General features: G+C 30.9%; 1 protein-coding gene across 4 annotated transcripts in view; it reads right to left on the reverse strand.

The window, feature by feature from the left end:
- Positions 1 to 24,460, reverse strand: part of IL1RAPL1 (interleukin 1 receptor accessory protein like 1) — a 1,478,533-nt gene that overhangs the window by 303,702 nt on the left and 1,150,371 nt on the right. For all 4 annotated transcript variants that reach the window (XM_074300886.1, XM_074300887.1, XM_074300889.1 and 1 more), the window contains one exon: positions 24,134 to 24,208. In XM_074300886.1, the coding sequence (XP_074156987.1) occupies positions 24,134 to 24,208 (75 nt within the window). The remainder of the gene's footprint in view (positions 1 to 24,133; positions 24,209 to 24,460) is intronic.

Genomic DNA, 24,460 nt, shown 5'->3' on the forward strand with positions numbered 1-24,460 from the left:
AGAGACTTACTGATATCCTGAAATCAAAGGGGAATAGGAAGAACATTTTAAAAACAATTACTATCTATACAGTATTATACTTAATATATACTTTATGTGTTATAAAATAACTTTATGGATTTGAAAATCTATACACTGTTTATAATACATAGTAACATCATTGCAAGACAACTGTAAGAATATTAAAGTTTCCATATAAAAAGGAAAAAAAAAGGAAAAAGACCACTGTTCTTAGAATACTTTATAAATAGTTAATAAGCCTACAGAAATAATTTTGTTATTAAATATATATCACTTTAATGAATACATTAAAATCTGACATCTGGTAGCTACCACTAAATTCATCAAACATATATAAAAAAAGGTTACCTTTGGGGAAGCATATGAAACTATTTGCATCCAAGAATGGATTCAAAAAGTCCTCCATGGGGAACATCTTTATGAATACAACTAATAATACATCAAAGGAGATGTGTTAAAGAAATGGATGACTCATGTAATTTTGCTTGTGGAAAGATACAGGAGTTTTATCATGGCCATTCAGGGTTAGGTCATTACTAGTAACAATTATTGAAAAAAAATCTTTTTAAATAGGCAACCTTAGTGATAAACATAGAATACACAGAGATGGTGTCAAAGTTGTACAACATAACACTATGAGTTACAAAAAGTTAGCATCAATAAATACTTATCAAGATTTGACCTTCTGATGAATGGATGCCCATCAATTGGAGAATGGTTGGGTAAATTATGGTATATGAAGGCTATGGAATATTATTGCTCTGTAAGAAATGACCAGCAGGACAAATACAAAGAGATTTGGGGAGACTTACATGAACTGATGCTGAGTGAAATGAGCAGAACCAGAAGATCGCTGTACACTTCAATGCTGTATGAAGATGTATTCTGATGGAAGTGGATATCTTCAACATAAAGAAGATCCAACCCACTTCCAGTTGATCAATGATGGACAGAAATAACTACACCCAGAAAAGGAACACTGGGAAGTGAATGTAAATTGTTAGCACTACTGTCTATCTACCCAGGTTACTTATACCTTCGGAATCTAATACTTGATGTGCAACCAAAAAAAATTGTATTTACACACATATATTGTATCTAGGTTATATTGTAACACATGTAAAATGTATGGGATTGCCTGTCATCAAGGGGAGGGAGTAGAGGGAGGGAGGGGATAATGTGGAAAAATGAATACAAGGGATAATGTTATAAAAAAATTACTCATGCATATATACTGTCAAAAAATTTTATAATTACAAAATTAAAAAAAAAGATATGACCTTCTGGTTTAGAATTATACATGAGAAATATACATGGTATTTCTGAAGGGGCAATACACAACAAATTCTCATGGGGATCAATATATCATAAAAATCTCAATAAGATGTACCAAAATATGACCCTTTATTACAATCCGGACTCTTGCCCATAATGACCCAGACATAATATTGATTAAAAAAAAAACAACTTAAGAACAATATTTTAAAATTACAATTCCAAATGTAATATTTAGGTTATATGGAATGGAAAACCTTCAAAATGAAGAGACTTGACTGAGAAGATAAGTTATTTAAAATTAAGATTGGTTAGAGGCCAATTTGTCTACTTCTGTAGGCACAAGAATACTTTCACTGAGCATTTACAAGTTTGGCTTAGATATTAATATGTGTTCCATTTTATCCACCTGTGTTATAATACAGAGAATACCAAATATTACTGAATAATATGATAGTACCTTCTAGTATCATTTCTATTTGAACCTCTTTGAAAAACAAGGAGAGAATCATTATCATTATTATGAAAATGTTAAATACATGAAAATGAGAAGGATGGAAGATGATTATGATATAAATGACAGTTATATAGAAAATTATGAAGCATTGTAGAATACATCTGATACCTAGAGGTTGCATAATCCTGAGCAATGAACTTCTCCATGTCCTTAGCAATTCTTTAAGAATATAAGAATATAAGAAACAGATTAGTTTTTGGTGTGTATTGCAAAAGAGAATTTCCTCATGGGGACCCTAAACTGCATTCTTCTAATGGATTTTAGCAAGTGTTCTGTATCTTACAATTTTAAAGAGTTTTCTGGAGGGCAAAGAAATTAAATGACTTGCATAGATCATATAGCCAATGTACATCAGAAGAGGTCTTCCTGATTTCTTCCTAGCCACAGAGTGCTGTCTCACAAAACATTACATAGTGGTCATTTATATAGTCATCATCATCAATCAATTAATCATCATCATTTTAATTCTTTTCATCATCTTTACCATGCTCTTCCTCATAGTCACTACTCTTGTTCTCTTTTTTATATTTTTTGAAGTATGTATACACACACACACACACACAAATTCTATATGTATTCAGCACTTTAAGTTTTTTTTACAGAATGATCTATTTTATTTCATTGTCATATTTGAGCAACCTTGACTTCTAGTCAATAAACATTATTAATAAACTGCTATGTGACAGGCATTCTGCTAAAGACTAAGGATACAAAGAAAGGGAAATGAATAAAACCTTATGAGGTAAGTACTACAGGTATTATCATCCCCATTTCATAAAAATAGGGAAAAGGTAGCAAATTTCCTATGGACATAACAACTAGGAAGATATAGAATTCCAATCTTGTTTTTTTCTGACTTAAGTCAGACTTCTTTCTATTTTCCCAATCAAAATCAAAAGCTATTCTACATTCTTGAGATTAAAGTGGTACTTTTAACACTAAAGTGTTTTGTTTTTGAGTTAGTCTAGTATAGAATTAGTCGTTACCCTATTTTTATTAAGATGGTTCCATGTACTTTCCAAATGAAATAGCAAAAATGAGCCATCATTTTCAGAGTAAGAACATAGTGCCGAGATTGAGAATATCCTGACGATTTTCTAAAAATTTTAACAATAAATTAAACCTATAGTTTTAAATAAAATTCATAGAATTTAGTTAAGACTTCTAATAGCAATAATGCATTACATGAATTTGATGAACTCAAAAAATGCATAACTCAACCTTGAAAAATAAATTACTAGTTATATTGTTAAATCCACTTATCACACATCTATGTAATAAAATGATTTGTATTTTAATATAAATGTGCCCAAGTAGAAAATTTAAACTGACTGGGGAATAATGATGAATAGTGATGAATAAAATTTGGTAGAAATATAATTTAAAAACCCAAAAGACCAATTTAACTTTTGGATTAACATAAACTTTTATCCTATTGTTCCAAGTTTTATAATCATTAATTAAACAATGCCTACAAAGCTTTTAACTTTAAATAATCAGCAATTAGCTGATTTAACATAACATAAAAACATGCTCATCTAATTATATCCAGATAAGAAAAATATGAATCCTAACGATAAGGGGGAAAAAAATCAAAGAGAAGAAAGGGAAAATGCCACACAAATTTGACAGGCTTGTTATCAGTTCATCTAATCTATTTTAGGAAATAGAATAAGACCACTAGTTCTGCATATGCAATCTAAGCAAAAACTTTTTTTTTTTTTAAAGTTAGTAATCCAGAGAATTGACCTACTTTCCTATCTACTTTATTCACATTAAATTTAACAGCACTTAGAACATTCTGTTCATGAACATTTTAAGCACTTTCATTTCCTTAAGTGTCATAAAAAGAAATTTCGTTCTTGAAGATCAATGGAAGAATAAAAATGTCTACTAAAATTTACCTGAGAGAGAAAAAGTCTAAAAGAAAATGGGGATGAGAAAATAGAAGGTTAAATATGAGTAAAGGTAGACCAGGAAGGAAGAATGTGAATGGGAAGAGATTGCCTAGGAAAAAGTTCATATATAACACTTTTATGTATTTTGTCTGATCCAACATTAAGATCTCCTATAGGGGGAATAAAGATGAAATAATGAAAGGCAGGAGATCAGAATGTAATACTAAAAATTTAGTGGATAGGAATTAAAAGAATAATTAGAAAAAAAATCTTACTTATATAATATTTGGAAAAATGACTAAAATAACCTGGAAGTATGGAATAAAATCATGGCAAACAGGATATATAGGATGTTTTTCAACTTGGCATATAGGAAACCTAACAACTGAAGTCTGGCTTACTGGGAAGAAGGGGGCACGAATAGCAACTGCTTTAAGATCTGAAAGTAAGATTTTAAGCTTCTTAAAGGTAGAAGATAGAATTTTTATTTCTATCGGAGAATTCTTTGAACTCTGTCCACTATGATTCATTTCAAAATGTCTATTGTATTATTTCTGTTATTTTTAATATATGATTACTAAAATGTTAGACATTTTAACTACAAATTCCTTTCACTTGTAGATTGCTAGCCACAAAAAAAGATGAGTGCATATACACACATTTTGCATGTGTGTGTATTTGTTATGTTATATTATACATAATATATATGTATATGTATACTTTTATAATGACAAAGTACATGATATGTATATACATACTATATAGTAGAAATGTAAAGGCAATATATATATGTATATATAATTACATATAAATATACACATACATACATAATGCTTTTCTGTCCTTATTAAGATATTTTTATATTAGAAGTTTCTTCTTCTTCCCCAAGTAAATCTGAAATAGTTTTCCTTTATACAATCTGAAAGTAAAAAGTCATAAGCATCTGTATCATACTTTAATTGATAGAATGACTAAAAGTCCCAGTCTATATTAATTGATTATTATCCTGTGTACCAATGAAATTTTAAGTATTTATGGCTTTCTTTTGCTTTCATTCCTGAAACCAACTTAAAAGATCTCCCTCCCTGTATTCACAAGTATAATATGTATATATATATATATATATATATAGTACAGATTAGTGGCTATCTCACAGCAGCTGATATTATTAAAGATCTTCTTTAAATTTCCCTCCTTATCTAAATTTTTATAAACTGGTTAACATTTCTGTCCCATATTTTTTTTTAACATTCTTTAACCAATTGCTGGCTCAGAAATATGTGTGGAATGAATCAATCAATCAACCATTTCCTTTCAAGAAGCACTTATATTTTTACTCACTGGTATCTTAGATTCTGTATTATTTCTACTTAGGTTTTGGAAAACTTATCCAATAAATCTCTATTGTTGTCTTTTTTTTTTTTTTTTTTTTTTTTTTTTTTCTGGTAAGGCAGTTGGGGTTAAGTGACTTGCCATATCATACAACTAATGTTAAGTATCTGAGGCAGATTTAAACTCAGGTCCTACTGATTCCAGGACTGATGCTCTATCCATTGTGCCATCTAGCTGCTCCTAAATCTCTATTGTTTTAGTTGATTTATTATTCTTGATTCGTGGTAACCATTTGATTTTTCCAATGGTTCTCTGGCTCTGAATTTTATCTATTACCCCAAGATGGTGAATAGTGATTGAATTCCACAATATTTGTTCAATAAATAAAGTTTTCCTAAAATGTTTCTTTAATTTCTAAATTTCAATAATTTCAAGTTTTCATCTGTACACCATGATAGATGAAAGATGAATGGCTGGGGAAACAAAGGTCTGATCTTCTGGGCATATTAAGCAAAGATACTACTTGCCTAATAAAAAGACCCCTTCCTCAGCTTAGATTTGCTCTTCATATACAGGGGGAGACAGACTTTTATAATTATTATCAATTAATTAAGATTAAAAATAATTAATAACATAAAACCAATTAATTAAAAAGAAAACAATACAACATTAGGTAATCTCATTTTCTAATTGGATGAAAGATAAAGGACTTTCCAGTTTGGGAAAGGGAGACTGAACAGATACAATTTCTTGAAATCAGAAAAAGAGATGTCCCAACTACCTAGACTATTTGTAAACAATCAAAGGAACTTGGACACAATAACTGATTGAACAGTATAGGATTAGTTCTAAGATAAGAGATATAATGGTTGCTTGAGATGTACAATTGTGAGAAAACTCCCTGCGTCAATCTTTGGATTTGCCTGAATTTCTGGTCAGCATGGTCCTTAGTGAAGGACTTCTAAGCAACATAAGGGTGGTTCAGGTTCCCATGCAGATCTCGGTTCAGACAATGTGTAAATTTTTCTCACAGAGCAGAAACTAGACCCATAATTGAATTAGAAAAGGAGCCAAACTAGCTCCAGAATTGAGTCACAAAATGGAGTCAGTGTGGTTAATTCAAGTCCCACAAGTACTCACTTACTGGCCTAATCCTCTCAATTCCTTCAACACAAAACCAATTTATTTTAAAATTAGTTTTGGTATAATAACAGAATTTAAAGCAAAACCAAAATTTTCTTAATTTTTCATTTCAAAAAATTTTCTGGAATGGTATAATTGTATAAAGTGAGGTCCATGGTCCCTTGCTGTCCTGAACTTACCAAAATGATTTATTATCAGCCATTAAGAAGGTGGAAATAATTGTAATGCACACACCTAAAAGATAATACTACCTAATATTACCCTCCATTCAGTACATTGCTCCCTCCTTGTGCTATTTCAGCTCCTCACTCCAGGTTTCTGCTTCACGTGTCATTATGGGAATTCCTTCCTCTTCTTTAGTTTTCCTTTATGTGTTGTCTTCCCCAATTAGAAAATAAGTTTTTTGAAAGCAGTGACAGTCTTGTTTACTTCTTTCTGTAGTGCCAGTGCTGAGCATATTTTTTTGCCACTTAATAAGTGCTTAGAAATGCTTTCTATATATGTATATTTCTTTGCCTCTTTGTCTCTCTTTTCTCTCTCTGTCTCTCTGTCTCTCTCATCTATTTATCTACCTAACTACCTACATAGAAAAGGTATATCTGCCTTTGGGATATCATCCTCTACTGACCCTAAATCACCTTATAGCAGTAGTAGGTGTCCCTTGGAAGATTGGGATCACTAACACACATTCTTTCCATTTTGAATTGGATACAGTGAGTGATACAAGTAAAACAACATAAATTAAGATCTTGATTGTGATCATTGTGCCATCTTTCACCCTAAATTCATCCATATTCCTTAATACTATTCCTGCCATTACTCTTCCTAGTCACCCAGGTTTTCTTAATCTCAGTGTCAGTTTCAACTCTTTTTTCCCAACTCCTAAATCAAATCATTTGCCAAATCTTGTAAGCACTAGTCATACCTCTTTGTACTCTTCTCTATTGCTTACATGGCTGCCATCCTAGCTTATAACCTTATTAACTTTTTCTAGACTATTTTAAAAGCCTTCTAATTGGTCTCCCTATAACAGGTCAAGTCTTACCCTACATCAATCCATTATCTAAACAGCTGCCGAATTGATTATCCTAAATCTAAAGTCTAACTTCTGATCAAATTACCCTCCCAAATCGCTCAGTACACTCCCATAGCTATATAATGATTCTAGGATAAAATAATTGTTTTTATCTCTCTAGTGGATATAATGGAGAAAGTCTTGGGCTTGGAGTCAGGAACACCTGAGTTCAAATGTCCCCTCAAATAAAACATATGGCTATAGTTAAACTTAACCAATGTCTTCCTCAGTTTTTTATTATAAAATGGCAATCAAAAATGTCTTCTTATTTTAAATGTTGTGAAGATCAAATAAGAATAATTATAAAGCACTTAGCATAATGCTTGAAACATAGTAGATGTATAATAAGTGCAAGATTTCTTCATTCTTTTTAATTTTTATTAACATATTTTATAACTTAAGTTACTAAGGTAAAGTTGAACCTATATATAAAACTTATAAATGAGTAAATATGATGGACATGAAGACTCAGTCCTTTTTTTTTCTTTTCTTTTCTTTTCTTTTTTTTTTTTTTTTTTTTTTTTTGCTTTTGGGATATATCATCATAAAATTTAGAGATGGCTGCTTTTGAGACATCAATATGCCATCTCTTTGTTCCCCTTCATATGTTTTTCTCAGATCTTGTTCACTATTCCCTTCTTTTCTAGAACAATAGAAAACTTGTTTTTTATTAATTATATTTATGTCATTAAGTATTCCTCAATTACAGATAAAAAGATTTTATTAATAATTTAAAAATTTTTGAATTATACATTCTTTACCTTCCTCCAATCTCTTCTCCTGTTCTTGAGAAGGCAAGTAATTTGATTTCAATTATACATATGACATTTTGCAAGACACATTTCCATACTAACCAGGGTGCAAAAAACCAAAAACAAACAAACAAAAAAAACCCCTACAAACAAACTAAAACAAGAAACATAAAGAAAGGGTTTTTTTGTTTTGTTTTGTTTTGTTTGTTTGTTTTGTTTTGGTATGTTTGAATCTGCATTTAGAGTTCTTCAATTCTCTCTCTGGGGATGGATAGCCTTATTTCATTATGGGTTCTTTGGAATTTCATTCTTGATCTTCCTTATAGTATTGTTTTTACTGTATATAGTGTTTTCCTGATTCTGCTCACTTTACTTAGTACGAGTTCATAAACATCTCAGGTTTTTCTGAAACCATCTTGCTTGTCATTTCATATAGCACAATAATATTCCATCATAATCATATACCACAACTTGTTTAGCCCTTCCCCAATTAATGTACATATCCTCAATTTCTAATACTTTGCCACTGCAAAAAGAGCGGCTATAAATATTTTTGTACATAAAGATCCTTTAGACTTTCTTTGATTTCTTTGGGATACAAATTGGTATTGCTAGGTGAAAAGGTATAAACAATTTTGTGGTCCTTTGCAAAAAGTTTTACATTGTTTTCCAGAATGGTTGGACTAAGTTTACAACTAGTTCACAACATAGTGCATTAGTGTAAAAATATTTCCATTTTTCCATCAGCATTTTTCATTTTTCTTTCCTGTCACAATAGCCAACCTGACAGATATGAGATGCTATCTCAGATATTTTAAAAATTTTTGAATGTATTTTAAAATTAAATATAAAATAAACAAAGAAAAAAAAAACATTGCCACATAAACAGCATAACAGAGGATTCAGTATAAAACAATACATTTTCATTTCAAGAAAATCTACATGACAAGCACAAAGTATTTTCAAAGCTTTCAAATTTTCAAAGCTGCCTGGTTTTTCTTTGCTTCTTTATAGGTTTACTTTTGTTCTCTGCATTCACTTTTTGTTTCATTTTCTCCCCTTCCTTCCTACTCCCTCCCCTTCTGCCCCCACCATCTTCCCTTTGGTATTCCAGCACCAAAAAAAGGGTATAGTTAATTATGGATGGATACACATATATACACATAACCACATATACATATATACACATGTACACATACATATATATCTATAATATGCATATATATGCTCATACACATTTATGTAAGACTATACTCTGCTTATTTTCACTTGTCATCTGTTTCTCTAAAGACAGATAGCAGATTCTTTTCTAAGTCTAGGTCTTTCCATGTTTTTATAAATCAACTAGCTCATCATTTCCTACAACAGAGCAATATTCCAACCCAGTCACATTTTATTTGTGATATTGTCTACAAAAGTTCCCTCCTCAGATTTTCTGCATTCCTTCTAGTTTTAGTTTCATAGGTTTTATGAATACTAGAAAAGTTTAATTTAAAATAATCAAATTATTAATTTTACACTTTAACAATGTTCTTACTGTATAATATGGCTTAAGGTCCAATACTATTGAATCTTCTTCTTTTACATCTTTTTTTCCTCTGGTTTCTTTGAAGTTCCTGATCTTTTGTTGTTCTGAATGAATTTTACTACTTTTTTCTAACTCAGAAAAATAAATTTTAGTAATTTAATTGGGATGGAACTACATAAATAAATTAGGTAAAATTGTCATTTAAAAAATGATATTGCCTTGATCTATCCATGAATAATAAGTGTTACTTCAATTATTTAAATCTAACTTTATTTGTAAAAAAGTATTTTACGTTTATATAGTTCCTATGTCTCTTTTGGCAAATATATATATATATATATATATACATATATATACACTCAGATATTTTATGCTGTCAGGTTATCTTAAATGATCTAAAACAATATTGAATAATATGGCTGCCACAGTGTAGTTTTCCTATTTTTCTCTTTTTATTAAATCTGTTTCAGTTTTAACTTTGTCTGAAATTATGATTTTTATCCCTCCTTTTTTTTATAATGATAAATTCTATTCCTGACCTTTATTATGTATTTATGTGTCTCTCATTTTTATAGCATTTTCCTAAAGCAACATATTGTTGAATTCATATTTTAAATCTGCTATCAGTTTCCATTTTATGCATGAATTCATCCTATTCACATTCTAAACCATAATTGGTTGCTGTATATTTTTCTGTATATTTTCCTCCTGTCTATTTTCCCTCAATATCTTTCTCACTTTATTCTTATTCCTCCTCACTCCTTTGCCACTTTGGTCGATGCCTTTCTTTCAAATAATCTAAATAAAAGTGAGTTATAAAAGGACTAATACTATTTTCATATACAAGAAGTAAACAATTTGATTTTATTGAATCCATTATAACTGATCCTTAATATTTACACTTCTTTTGACATTTGCTAATTTTTCTCTTAATTTTATTTCTTTTCATCACAAATTCCTAAAAGTCTTTCAGTTCATGAAAAATCCATTTTTCCTTACTCAGGATTAAATTTAATTTAGCTGTATAAGTTACTGTGGTTAACATCTCTGTTGTCCCTCAACAGTGGAAAGTTCTTAAAATCTTCTCCTACTCCTCCATTAGACCCCCCCCCCCCAGACTGTCCAGAAGATGAGTCTCTAAGGCTAAGGCTGCTCACAACCTCAGCAGCCCCAAGGGCTTGTTATTTGTTGATTCTGCAGAGTTCATCTTGAAGTGTTTGGATTTCATTTAGGCTGAACCTCTGCCCCAGAAATTTGGGTATTTCCTGAGTCTTCTTAAGTTGTTTTAACACAAACTGCTTTAGTCTGACTTTTGTTTATTTCTAGTACTCTGCATTCCCTCTGAGGCAGAGTGGGTGAGAAAAGTTTGGTGAGCCAAAACTTTTCTCATCCACTCTGCCATCTTCCCAGAATCCTTTCTTAGAGTTATTTTAATTTGCATTTTTCTAATCAGTACTGATTTAAAAGCATTTATATGTGATTATTTATAGCTTTGATTTTTTTCATCTAGGAATTGCCTTTTCATATCTTGTAATGTTCTCTTCTCTAAAATATAATGTTCTCTGAGAGCAGGTTTCTTGGGGAGCTTCTGGAGGTAGCCTTAGTTTCAGTTCAGTTCAATAATCACCTCAAATTCGGCCAGGAGTTAAAGTCCAAATCCTTTATTGTTTCCTTTTAAGCCTTGTCTCCTTCCTTGGGCCTCGTTAGCTTTCTTAGAAGCCCATCTCTCTCCTTGGTTCCTGCTGCTAGTCCTTTCTTTGCCTCTGCCAGCTTCAGCCTCTGGCTCCTTCTGAATCTCCAGCTAGCAAATAGGTGAAATATGGAATGAATCTGCCTCTGCCTCTGAGAGTGGGCTTGTTCATCTAGTGGGCTTCCTCTATAGTAGGCTTGAGAGCTCTTCCTCATATATGCTCTCTTAAAGGTGTGAATCTTGTGGAACTCTAATAAGTACTAAGTACATTAGTGAACTAGAGAATTGTTAAGTACCATGCTAAATTAGATAATTACTGTCTCTATCAATTCCAGTGACTTAGCACATTGAAAGAATTCTAACAATATCTTTTAACCATTTACTAACTGGGAAGTGACTTCTTTTTGTTTTTGTTTTTTTAAATCAATTTGATACAGTTCTCTTTATATTTGACAAAATAGATCTTTATCAGAGAAACTTGCTACAGTTTTTTTTTTTTTTCTATTTTTTTCCTTTCTATTTTGGTAACCTCAGTTTTATCTATACAAAAAGCTTTTTAAATGTCATGCAATTATAATTATCTATTTTGATTTCTCGAACCTTATCTATCTCTTATTTAGTCTTAAATTCTTCCTTATCCATAGATTGGACAGATACATTATTATATGCATTGCCGATTTACCTGATATTACTTTGTGTGTCTAAAGCATTTATTCTTTTTTAACCTTTTCTTAGTATAAGGAGTAAGATGTAGCTTTATGCTTAGTTTCTGCCAATTGATTTCAAATTTTCCAATAATTTTGTCAAATGTTGATTTCTTACCTCAAAAGCGTGGATCTTAGATTTATTAAATTCTAAATTATTATGGTCATTTATTTCTGTCTTGATTAACTAATCTCTTTCACTGATGCACCACTATATTTCTTAGCTAGATTATCATGATAATTACTATTTTTCAATGATGGTTGAAATCTGGAATGGTTATGTCTCTTTACATTTTAAAACATAGATTCCCTTGAATTTTTGGGTCTTTTGTTTTTTCAGATGAATTTTGTTATCAATTTTTCTAGTTGTATAAAATAATTCTCTGTCTATTTTAGTGCTGTTATTCCTCTCAAATCTACTTTGTTTCTGACCATTGCTTTCTTTTATCTTCCCTCTTTTTTTTAATCACTTCTCTTTCTTGCTCTCTTTCTTTTTTTTAAAAAATAACAATTTCCCCCATTCTTCCTCTCATCCTCCTTGTCTTTCTCATCGCTCCTTTTTTAAAACATCACAACTTAATCAACTCACTATTTCACTCTCTATGTGAAATTCTTCTCACTACCCTAATAATGATAAAATTCTTCAAAGATTACAGATGTCATTTTACCATATGGATACATCAACAATTTAACCTTAATTAATTCCTTATGATTTCATGATTTCCTTTTATACTTTCCTTGAGTTTTCTGTTTGAAAATCAAATTTTTCTGTTCAGTTCTGGTCTTTTTACCTGGGATGCTTGAAAAGTCTAGATTTCATTAAATGCCATTTCTTCCCCTGAAAAATTATACTCAGTTTTGCTTGGCAGGTTAATCTTGGTTGTAATGCTCTTTTGTTTTTAGAATATCATATTCCAATCCCTTTGTTCCTTCAAAGTGGAAGCTGCTAAATCTTGTGTCATTCTAACTGTGAATCTTTTCTTTCTATCTGCTTGGATTTTTTTCTCCTTGATCTAGGAGTTCTTTAGTTTATCTATAATATTCTTGATGGTTTTCATTTTGGGATCTTTTTTAAGGAGGTGATCAGTGGATTCTTTCTATTTCTGATTTATCATTTGAATCTGAGATAAAAGGAGTTTTTCTAGGTGACTTCTTAAAATATGATATTTAGACTCTTTATTTTATCATAACTGTCAGACTTTAATAATTCTTAAATGATGAAAAAGTCCCAGAAGGCTAAAAAAAGTATAGCCTAGTAGTAAATGAAAAATATCTGGAGACCTTAATGGATTACAAACGCAATATAATTTCACAGTTTACTAGGGATCCAAGAGAGCTAACATAAGACTCCATTGAGAAATTTGGTTTCTAGGGATTTTCTTATTGTTTTTTGCCCTTGGCAGCTATCTAGATTACAGTGTTTATTTCTCAGCAACACATTGAGGAAATAAATTCCTTTTTTAGGAATGCATTGGAATTTATGGCCTTTAAGATACATTTCAAAGCTGAATTCTTTTAATGTTTTAATTCTGCGAATACATTCATAATGACATCAAATACTCTAGGTGGTTCCTATTTTTAGAGTGTGATAGACACATCAGTGATAAGGATTCATTTAAAGACTGGATTAATTAAAATGTCTGATATATGATAACAGCTCTACTAAGTCACTCTTTGATTCATCTGGGGATCTCCTTATATTACTAATTCTTGGAGTAGATCTTAACTCTACCCTATCCAAAACATTGTTTTAGCTCATAAATAGACAGGGCTATTTGACATAGCTAGAGGAATGAATAGATTATTAATACTAGCTTATCCATTTGTTTCCATTTAAATGAATTCTGTCTTATTATCACACCCAGTGAAAGAAATGCAACTTAAAAATATACATTTCCTCAATCTTTTACTGAAATTTCTAACTTATATATTCAATGAAACTGCCATTCTTAAATGTGAGTCCAATGGATTTTTCTACCTAACACCACCACTGATTTGGACATGCCAACAATCAATTCATTTGTACTTAAACTGTTAGGATTACTAAGTGAGAACTCGGGTTGTCTGGATAATTACAAGGTGAGAACTCAGGTTGACTTGATAGAAGGAGCAAGCTCATTGGCTGAAGTGGTTCTTCCCAGAAGCCCTTGCATTATCCCACGCCCATTCTCTGGGAGGATAAAAAGCAACAGTGGGCCTGGAAAGTTAGTCTACATGGAGAAGGATAAGAGCTGGAGGAGATTCAAGGAGAAGACTCTGCACTTGATGGAAGGAGCAGGCTCATTGGCTGAGGTGGTTCTTCCATCAAGTCAACCCGAGTTCTCACCCCGTAACTGTCCAACCTGAATTCCTACCTTGTCACCATCCAGACAACCCGAGTTCTCACTTAGTAATCCTAACATTAAACAATGACACTACAATTCTTAGCAATTGGTCTACTATGACTTTTCATCATCACTTACAGGTAATTAAATTTGGAAGAAAAACCTATGCAATAGAGTCAAAGAATTATTAAATTTTTACCTGTTTCATAGATTCCTTCTGTTTTTAAAAAGCAACTTAGGCATCAACTTCTGCATGAAACTTTTCTTATTCCTCCTAACTGTCCCTTCCTTCCAACTACTCTGTATGTACTTATAATAATTGATTTTATGTTTCTTGTATAAATTTGCTAATTTGCTTTGTAAATTCTTCTCCTTGAGGATGTAGCCTCTTTGAAAGTAAGGAAGGATATTTCCATTTTTTGTATTTGTGTTTTTATTGCCTACTACAATGCCTGGCTTACATGTGTTAATAATAATAACTATGATTTATATATGGCTTTAAATTTTCAAAGTACTTTATTCACTGTATCATCTAGGTATTTCTAGGAAGGACTTAATCTGTACATGTTGATAGAGTGAATGGTGCACTAAATGTTTCTACTTTGAACTTGACAATAGATTGTATGCTTGCAGTATGAAGATCAAATTGATTAAATTCCAAGAGGCCAAAACAAAATTATGGGCATCATTTACTAAGTCATGGAAGAATTAGAAGTTATATCAATGGAGGGAATATCTCAATTGATGGTTTCACAAATCTTTTAAGCGCTGAAGTAAGCCTTTCAGTAAAATTTCTTCATTTTTATGGGGATTAGATTGTCCCTCAGCCAGCCATTCTGGAGCACTGTTCATTAGGTTCTCTAAAAGTCTGATGGATAGGTTGTCATTCAAATAATGGAGGTCATAGGTATTTTAGGAACAGTGGTATCAGTAAATGGAAAGAGAGATGCTCTGCAGAAAAAGCATTATATATTGATTGACCTCTAGTTGGTACTTGCATTCTTCAAGGCAATAGTCTAGTCAGCCTTTCCTTAGTTGTGACTATTGTTGGAGTAAAATATTTCTTTCATTTTCTTTCTTATGTGAAATTAACCAGAAATTATTAGATAAGTTTTATCTTTGTAAAAATGAAAAATAGAATTACGCAGTTAATTCAAGTGTAATTCCATTCTCCCAGTTCTTCTTTTGCTGGAGACCATATAATTTAGGCAAAAATTTATATATTTTTTGGCCCAAATTATTTGTCTAATTTCCTTTATGCATTATACCATATATGTAAATAGCTTTAGTCAATAAAACCCAAGTTTATACAATGGTCTGAATACAGTTATGCTTTCCTCCTTAATTTGAGTTTAATTTGTATATGAGGACTATGTACTACACACTTCACTCCTGTGATAAATGTTAATTTATTCTAGCAATACCAGATACTCATGAGGTCTCTATCCCACTTTATATTATGATGATACATCTACACTTTGATTACAGCAACATATCTTAAAGGGAAAAAGTAGAATTAAAAACTTGCCATTGATGGAAAATAAAAATGACAACTTTTAAAATGTAACTATTATGCATTATATTTGTAGTACCTAAATATACTATATTTAATATTAGTTACTTTAGAATGTTTTTAAAATGTGATCAAGACTTCTGATACATTTCTTCATTCTGGTATAATTTTTAATGAGTCTAAGAGGTTTAATGTAGAAATCAAGCCCAGTAATACATATTATTCATAAAAGAGTTGTTTTTATTCTGCAAATCAACTTAACAGTATTGAAAGAGTCAGGACATTTACACTAAGAACTTATATTTCCAGCTAACCCTCACTTTTTTTCCTTTTTGAGGAAAGAAAACTAAATTCTATCTTTTCACTGAATGTTTCCTGTGTTAATATCACATAATTATTTGAAGAAAACTTAATCAACGAAACATTTATTTTAGACAATAAGTAAGCAACAATACAGTTTTCCATGTTAAAAATAATTTCCTACAAAGTTCAGTCAATTTAACTTAGAGAAATTAATAACATCTCAAAATTCTCTAGTTCATTATGGCTTATATAGTATAAACATACCTATATGCACATATAGGTATATCATATTATTTGAAATTCAGAATATCATTATGGTCACATAGTCAGTGGTGGTACAGGAATAAGAAACTTTTTCCTACCATTCCTTCCCAAGGTCTTGACTCAATTCTTAAACTAGAATCCTCAGAAGACTTAGAACTCTTCTACCACTATGGTGGTTCAACAGTTGAATGACTGATTCAAACTAGTTTGCCTATCTTATATAAAATCCAAGAGACATCATGTGATCTTCACAACTAAACATAAGAAATTTCATATATCTTGTCATATATTTAGAGTTGCATGTATAAAAGTTTATAATCCTCTCAAATTAATTAAGGGTTTATTCATAAGTTAGTTTATATTGTTTGATGGAATCAATTGGGATTGTCAGGACCATTGTTGATCACATTAATTAGGGTAAATGTAGAACTCCATATTTCAAACATAACATTCAAACATAATTATTATAATTCTACTACATAAGGTTGAAAAGAGGAAAGAGTGCTGTAAAACATAAGACTCTATAATACTGAGAATTGTTAACACCCTCAAAAACTCTGATTTGCTCTTATATAAACAATTTGTTTCTCCTAAAGCATAATCCTAGCTTTCTTTTCTAGTGATTCTTCCTTGTGTCCTCAGAGCAACTAGGTGGCACAGGGCCTAGAATGCTGGCTTCCCACCCTTTTCTTCTCTGTAAAATAGCAATAACAGCAGCTATCTGCTGGCATTGTTGGGAGGACAAATTGAGATATTTATTAAGCATTTACAAATGTTAAAGAAAATACAAGTGCTACCTAATACTATTATTTAACTAAAACATTTATTTTGACTTGGTGGTGGTAGTAATGAGAGAATCCTATGGCAAGAAGAGAAGGACAAAGCTTCAGCAGTATGGATGTTACTATTCTTTTCCTTATAGGTATGATGTGGAATCGACCAATGTTGAAAAGGATGGAGGTAGTTTACATGGTTGGTAGTAGGATAATCATGGTATATCTAAGTCTACTACCTCCCTTCTACCTTCAGCAATCTTTAGCAACACAGCTTACAGAGAGAACACCAGGGTACCTTAGATGCTCAGTGGAGAGAGAGATGGGCCTGGAGCCAGGAAGACATGAGTTAAAAATCCACCTTCAGACCCTCACTAGCTGTGTGATCATGGGCTGTGATCATCACTTAAGCTCTGTTTGGAGAAGGAAATGGCAACCCACTCCAGTATTTTTGCTAAAAGAAATCCATAGTTAGTATGATCCACAGGGTCACAGAGAATTGGACATGACTGAATGAGTAAAAAGCATACAAAAACAAGATAGAATTCCATTTTAACTCTCAGGAATACCTGGGGGAATTTTAAAGAAATCTTTAGGTTTCATTCCCATATATATACATCACTACTTACATGACTATACAATGTTTATTGTTGTTCATTCATTTCAGTCATATCTGACTTTTTGTTACCCCATTTGGGAATTTCTTGGCAAAAATGGCTGGATGAAGAAATTGAGGTAAATAGAATTAAATGACTTGTACAGTAACAATATTTTTTAATTAAGAAAGATAAAAGCTAATTTAGAAAGGGGTCATTTGAGTCACTTGTACTTTTAATGCACACTTTTTTTTCAACACCCAAGGGATTTTCTTTGAGTGTCTCAGATACATTCAAAGTCATCAAAGTAGGGAAACTCATTGTTTCTAAGAACTATCTATATCTGGCATGTTATTGAGTACTTTTGCCATTTTCAATGTAATCTAAAGCTTATATCTTCTTATAAATAGAACTAACTGCATTCTAGCTGGGAAAAATCTATATTAAAGCTGTGATCTTATTGTTTCATATACACACATTGACAAGAATGAAATAGAATACTCAATTTAAGGTGCAGTGTTATTAGTTAAAAATATTCCTATTCCTGTACATATATGTTGACGTCAATGGAGTTTTTTTTTTTAAATCAAAGAAAAAAATAAATATTTTACTGTTGTTCTATTTCAGATTTATGAAAACAGACTATTGATGTTTAGAAATCCAATAATAATTTAAGTATTAAAAATGATATGATGTTTTGAATTATTCTCTTACATTTATAGAATCTTCAATTAGAAAAGAATCTTGGTTTTACTTTTGCTCACCCTCCTTCCAAAAAAAAAAAAAAAAAAAAGAATCTATTATAAAACATTCCTTATAGATGATTAAGTTTGGATTGATTGATCAAATGATAGGAAGCTCATTATATAAGAAGTGATCTACTTAATTATTAGGCAGCACTCATTTTAAGACCATTCTCTATGTTGAGGCATTGGTATTAACAGTATTGATGTATTGCTCATTAAATGAGATTGCTATTTGTGTGTGTGTATGTGTGTGTGTGTGTGTGTGTGTGTGTGTGTGTGTGTGTGTGTGTGTGTGTATGTGTGTGTTAATGTCTCCAGTGTATCTCAGTTTAAAAATAAGTCATGGACTTCAGGAGAAGAATTGGACCATAATAAAACAATTCTCAGATTAGGCCAAAAAAAATAAAATTTGAAAATACAAAACAATCCTTCTATAAATCCAATGCAACTTTTTAAACAATCGTTTTAATATGGTCCAATGCTTCTCCTGAAGTCCCACTAAAACTTGTATCTCAACAGAGAAAGCTTAGGGTCACTAATTGCACCATACTAGTAAAGCAGAGATGGACTTCAGGAGAAGCATTGGACCATATTAAAACAATTACTTTTTTTGAAGGATATTTTCTTTTTTCCCAGTTACACATAAAATTTTTTTAAAAATTCATATTTTTAAAATTTTTAGTTCTAAATTCTTTCCCCACTTCATTCCCCTCCCCTCATCTTAAAACAGCAAGCAATTTCACATAGTTTATCCATATGCAATCATGCAAAAACACATTCCATATTAGTCATGTTGTGAAAGAAAATACAGACCAAAATAAAAATCACACAAAAAATAAGGGAAGTAAAAAATAGTATGCTTCGACCTGCATTCAAACTACTCCAGCTCTTTCTTTTGACATGGACAGAATTTTCCAGTGTGAGTCCTTTGGAATTGGAACATTATATTACTAAGAATAACTATCATTCACAATTGATCATGTTGCTATGTACTATGTACAATTTTCTCCTGGTTCTTCTCACTTCACTTTGCATTGATTCGAGTAAATCTTTCCAGGTTTTTTTTCCCCTCTGAAATTATTGATTAAGCTATTTCTGTTAATACTGCCTAGTTACTCATTTCCCTAGTTACTCATATTTGAAAATCTGAATTATCAATGACTCCTCCTTTTCTCCTCTCACATTTAATTATTTACTAAATCCTGATAATTGTCTCTCTGCAATTATAGTTTATACTCATTCACTTTTTTTCTTCTCTCCTGTCATTCTTTCTTTAACTTCTGCTATGGGGTCATGCTGATTGAAGAGCCCATCATCTCTAGATAACTAACCAAATGGCATGCTGTTTTCCTGCCACAGCATTGTTCATTCTATATTCTCAGCACATTTTTTCTTCTTCTCTTTCCCTCCCCTTCTTCCCTCCCTCTCTTTTTCTTTGTCTCTCTCTGTGTGTCTCTGTCTCTATCTCTGTCTCTCTCTTTCTCTCTCTGTCTCTTTGTCTTTCTATCTGTCTCTGTCTTCCTCTCTGTTTTTCCCCTTTCTTCCTCTCCCTCTCCCCATCTCTCTTCATCTCTCTGTCTGTCTGTCTGTCTGCCTCTCTCTTATCTGTCTCTGTCTTTGTCTCTCTCTGTTCCTATCTCTCGCTTTGGGAATAATAATAAAAACAATGCTACTATTGTTTCTGAAAAAGGGACTTAATTTGAGGACCTTTATTGCTCTCTGCAAAATCTTTGCCCTAGGTGCTAGATACTAGGGAATACAAAGATGAAAGTAAGATCATCTCTACTTTCAGGAAAATTTCAGTTTATGTGGGTATTTGGCAGAAGGAAACATGATAAAAATAGGAAACTGGCCACTGATCCCAGTACTTTTGAGCATGAGCAGAATGTAACTGATGTAATGCCTTAAATGCAAGCAGATAGGCAGCTGGGTTCTGGGAAACTCATAATGAAGTGCCTTGGAGAAATATTGAATCATAAAATGACATTCTATAACTGCTTCCACTCTGATAACCACTTGGCTCATTCCCTGTTATTCAAGCCATCAAAACCTTCAGCCTGGCATACTACAATACTCTGCTAATTAGTTTCTCTACCTGAAGTCTGTCCTTCCTCTAATCTACTTTATATATTGCTTGCCAGATAGATTAATCTGAAATATTCATAATTCATAACTATGATCATGTAACTATATGATTTAAAAACTGCCACTGGCTATGGGATATATTCCAAATTTGTGAGCCTTAAAACTTCGGGCTTCTGCCTATTTTGTCAGCCTTTTCTCATATACTGCCCTTGATTTGCTCTGCAACATAGTTAAACTGGAGCATTCTCAATTTTTCATGCTTTCTCACCTCAATGACTTTGCTAACTATTATTAGCAACTGCCCTTCTAAACATCTCTACTCTTTGATAGTATATGTCCCGTAAAGTTCAGCTTAAATATTACTTTTTCCATAAAAATTTTTCCTTTCAGAGAGGAGAAGGGGAGAAGAGCTTTCCATTTTCTAAACATTATTGTATTTATTGTATCACTGGGGGGTTGATGTCATCATGTGTTCAAACATTTTTGTATTTCTTGCTATTAAATCCAGTTTCCTGAGTTCAAAGATCATGTTTTATTTATCTTTTTATGTTCCTTAGTCCTTAGCATATTTGACTTTCATATAATAGGTATTCCAAGAATGTTTATTGAATTGATGATTGAAAAAAAAGGGGATAAGATTCAGAGTTTAAAGGGATGACTTAGACAAAAGTCAATGACTGCTTTTGGCTGCTTTTCTCTTTAAAGAGAAATGAAAAATTTGAAAAACAGAAGGATATGAAATCTAAGAAAAGGAAATATTTCCACTGAGAAGGAAAACAAATAGGAAAAGGTAGGTAAAATGAAAAACAAAAACAAAACTTAGCTGACTTCAAAATTTCCCTAGCATCAATTCTGTACAAAGGAGTTCTCCAATAAAGATTTTACAAGTTTATATGAGAAAATGACATTTAACTCTAAACCATAGACCAACTACTTCTTTTTATTCATAAAGACTGTTTAAAGTGACTGGCAATTATAAAAGAGATTGATTTACACTGTTAAATTATGTTGTGTACAAAATAAACCCTCCTCCCCTCTAGAGCCTAAATGAAATTTGAATGTAGAGAACAAGTATTACCTTTGACCCACACTTTAATTTCAATACTAGCACAACATTCAATTTTATTTTTTTTTATATGTGTGTATGTAGTTGAATGTTTAATACAGTGCAACCCAAAAGTAGGTTCTGAATGGCATATTCACATATGATTGGAGTGTATATATATATATATATATATATATATATATATATATATATATATATATACATATAGTCCTTTTCTAATCAATTACTATGTTCAAAGAATCTGATATTCTCGATAATTTACAAAAAGTATTATTAAAACTATTAAATCAAGTGTTGGTTGAATATGTTTCTAGTAAGACACACATTGATTTGGCTAAATCTCTGTTTGCTTTCAAAGATCAATAATGATCTTATAAATTCAAAAAAGGAGATCAGAAAGAGCCAAATTTTAAAACAGGCTAATCTAGTTTGAGTTAATCTGTTAATCAAATCTAATATTCACCTTCTTTTTAACAATGACATTATAATAATATGCATATCTCTAATAGAATTTTGGGAACAGATTGTTCTATAATTTTTATCACACTTTCAAATTTGCATTTGAAATTGTTACATTTCCAACTTGTTTTTCTTACTCATCAATAAATAGTGTTGGGAAAAATGATTTCTAGTCTTAAGAGAATATCTGACAAATTATTCATTTCACTTTATGAAACACTGTATTAGGAGGTTAAGTGCAATATTATACTCTATAATGAGAAACAAAAACAATTATTAGTGTGTTGCTAAATCAAAAGATTCTTTTGAATACAATACCAAAAATATTTAAAATAAATTTCATTTTTTCTAGGGTATTATTGATAGCAAGGAACACCACCCAGGATATTGCTAATTTTGCACGATTAATCCAGAAATGACTTTCCCAAGTATCAATTTAACTCTTTGCACACGGATATTTCTTCAAATTTACATACATTTTTATGAGGAAATAGTCATTAAGTAATTATTCCAATGAAACAGCAGCAGTAATAACAACAATAGCAACCATAAAAACCTATTTAAAAAAAAATCAAACTATGATTAGCTTGATTTGAATAGCTAAATTTTTGTGTAGATCAGATTGGAATTTCCTATACAACTTCTCATCAGCATTACACACAAGCATTCAGCTAGTTCTAAAAAGGATATCTTGTATTTATATGGCATTATGTGCCCAAAATGCAAACTTCAAAAATAAAATGAGAACTTTGTAGCATAGTGTTTTGGTATGGCTTTAAATAAATTTTAGATAACATTTCTATCTTAAAGTTAATATTGTTATTTTGTTAATGCATAATTTTTGTACTCTAATTTCATTCAATGAAGGTATTTTATTGATCTTAAGACTGCCATCATGATCTTTTTAATTATGTTATATTGGATCAGAATATGGAGAGCCACTAAACTCACTTGTGAACCAAAATAATGAATTCTCAAACATGATTATAATTTAAAATTATATAAATAATGCACAAGGGTAAAGTTATTAAATTTCACATTTTCCCAAATAGAACAAAGTTTCCAAATATATCCTTATTCCTATATGTCTATGTGTCTATACATATACACATATATGTATATACAATTATTTTAACTTGTAAATCCAACTACAATCAAATGTTTTTTTACTAAACATACTACAAAGTTTATGTATACACAACAACCTTCAAAATAAAAATGAAAACAAATCATTTTAATTCATCTGTCAACTTACAAAATGATTAACAATTTATCAGAATAATTTAGTTCTTTGTGAGTAGAGTAGGATCAGAAGAGTTGAACCATCCAATATCTTGTACTTACCTATAAGATTCTGTCAAATATCAGGGAATCAGAAAACTATTCTTTGATTAGATAAGACATTGGACCAAAATTATCCAGTAATTTGGTCTTGGTCTGTTTTTACTCCATTACTATTGTTACACATTAAAGAATTATTTAAAAGACTCAACAAAATATTTCCAACTATAATTCAATTGTTTTTGAATAACTCTGTCAATACATTTTTTATGTTTTAGCAAGAGTGTCCATTGTAATTGAATAGGCCAAGAAGTTCACAATTACTAAATTATAATGATGGATTTATAAAGAAGTTCTAGACTTTATAATCTTTTCTCCTGTATAAATTTTGTTTAAAAATATCACTAAGCTATGCTAATACCTATTTTCAATAAATTAATATTCAATTAAAAATGTTTGAATATTTGTGTGTTTCAATAATTTTAACTATTGTGAACAATTATAACACAACCTAAAGAGATTAGTTAATTTGAAGCACACTGAGACAAGAACATTAAACAAAGACATCATTAAATAAATATACTTTTATAGAGTGGCTAGACTTATCAATGAGCTTTTTTGGGTATAATAGGTCACATTTTATAGCTTATGTTGAGTCTCTTTCCATCAAATATGTAAAACCTTAAGTGGATACTTAATATGCATGGAAACACAACAGGTTTGTACAAGACCAACCAGAATGCAAATACCAAAAAATATATATCCTTGATAAAACAAAAGTTACTCACCTAACTGGGTCTCCTGAATTGTCAGTTTACTTTCCAAAGGGTACAAAAGTTTTGGTGGTTTATCTGTCAGTGGAGCTAAAGCAAAAAGAAACAAATCAGATACTATGGTTGTGTATATAGCATATTATACAATTGGTTATATCAATTGTATCTCAGAGTATTTTATCAAATCATTTTGATTAAGAAATAGCTTTCTTATTATAGCCAACAATCCTCTTAGATGAAAAGGAGATAAATACAATGATTCTGAATTCTTTAAATAAGACTGGATATTCCTTAAAGTTTTTAAAAATATCTAGAGAAGTATTTAATTTGTACCCTCCTGTT

The sequence above is a fragment of the Sminthopsis crassicaudata genome, chromosome 3 (assembly GCF_048593235.1).
Source record: "Sminthopsis crassicaudata isolate SCR6 chromosome 3, ASM4859323v1, whole genome shotgun sequence".
Taxonomy (NCBI): Eukaryota; Metazoa; Chordata; class Mammalia; order Dasyuromorphia; family Dasyuridae; genus Sminthopsis; species Sminthopsis crassicaudata.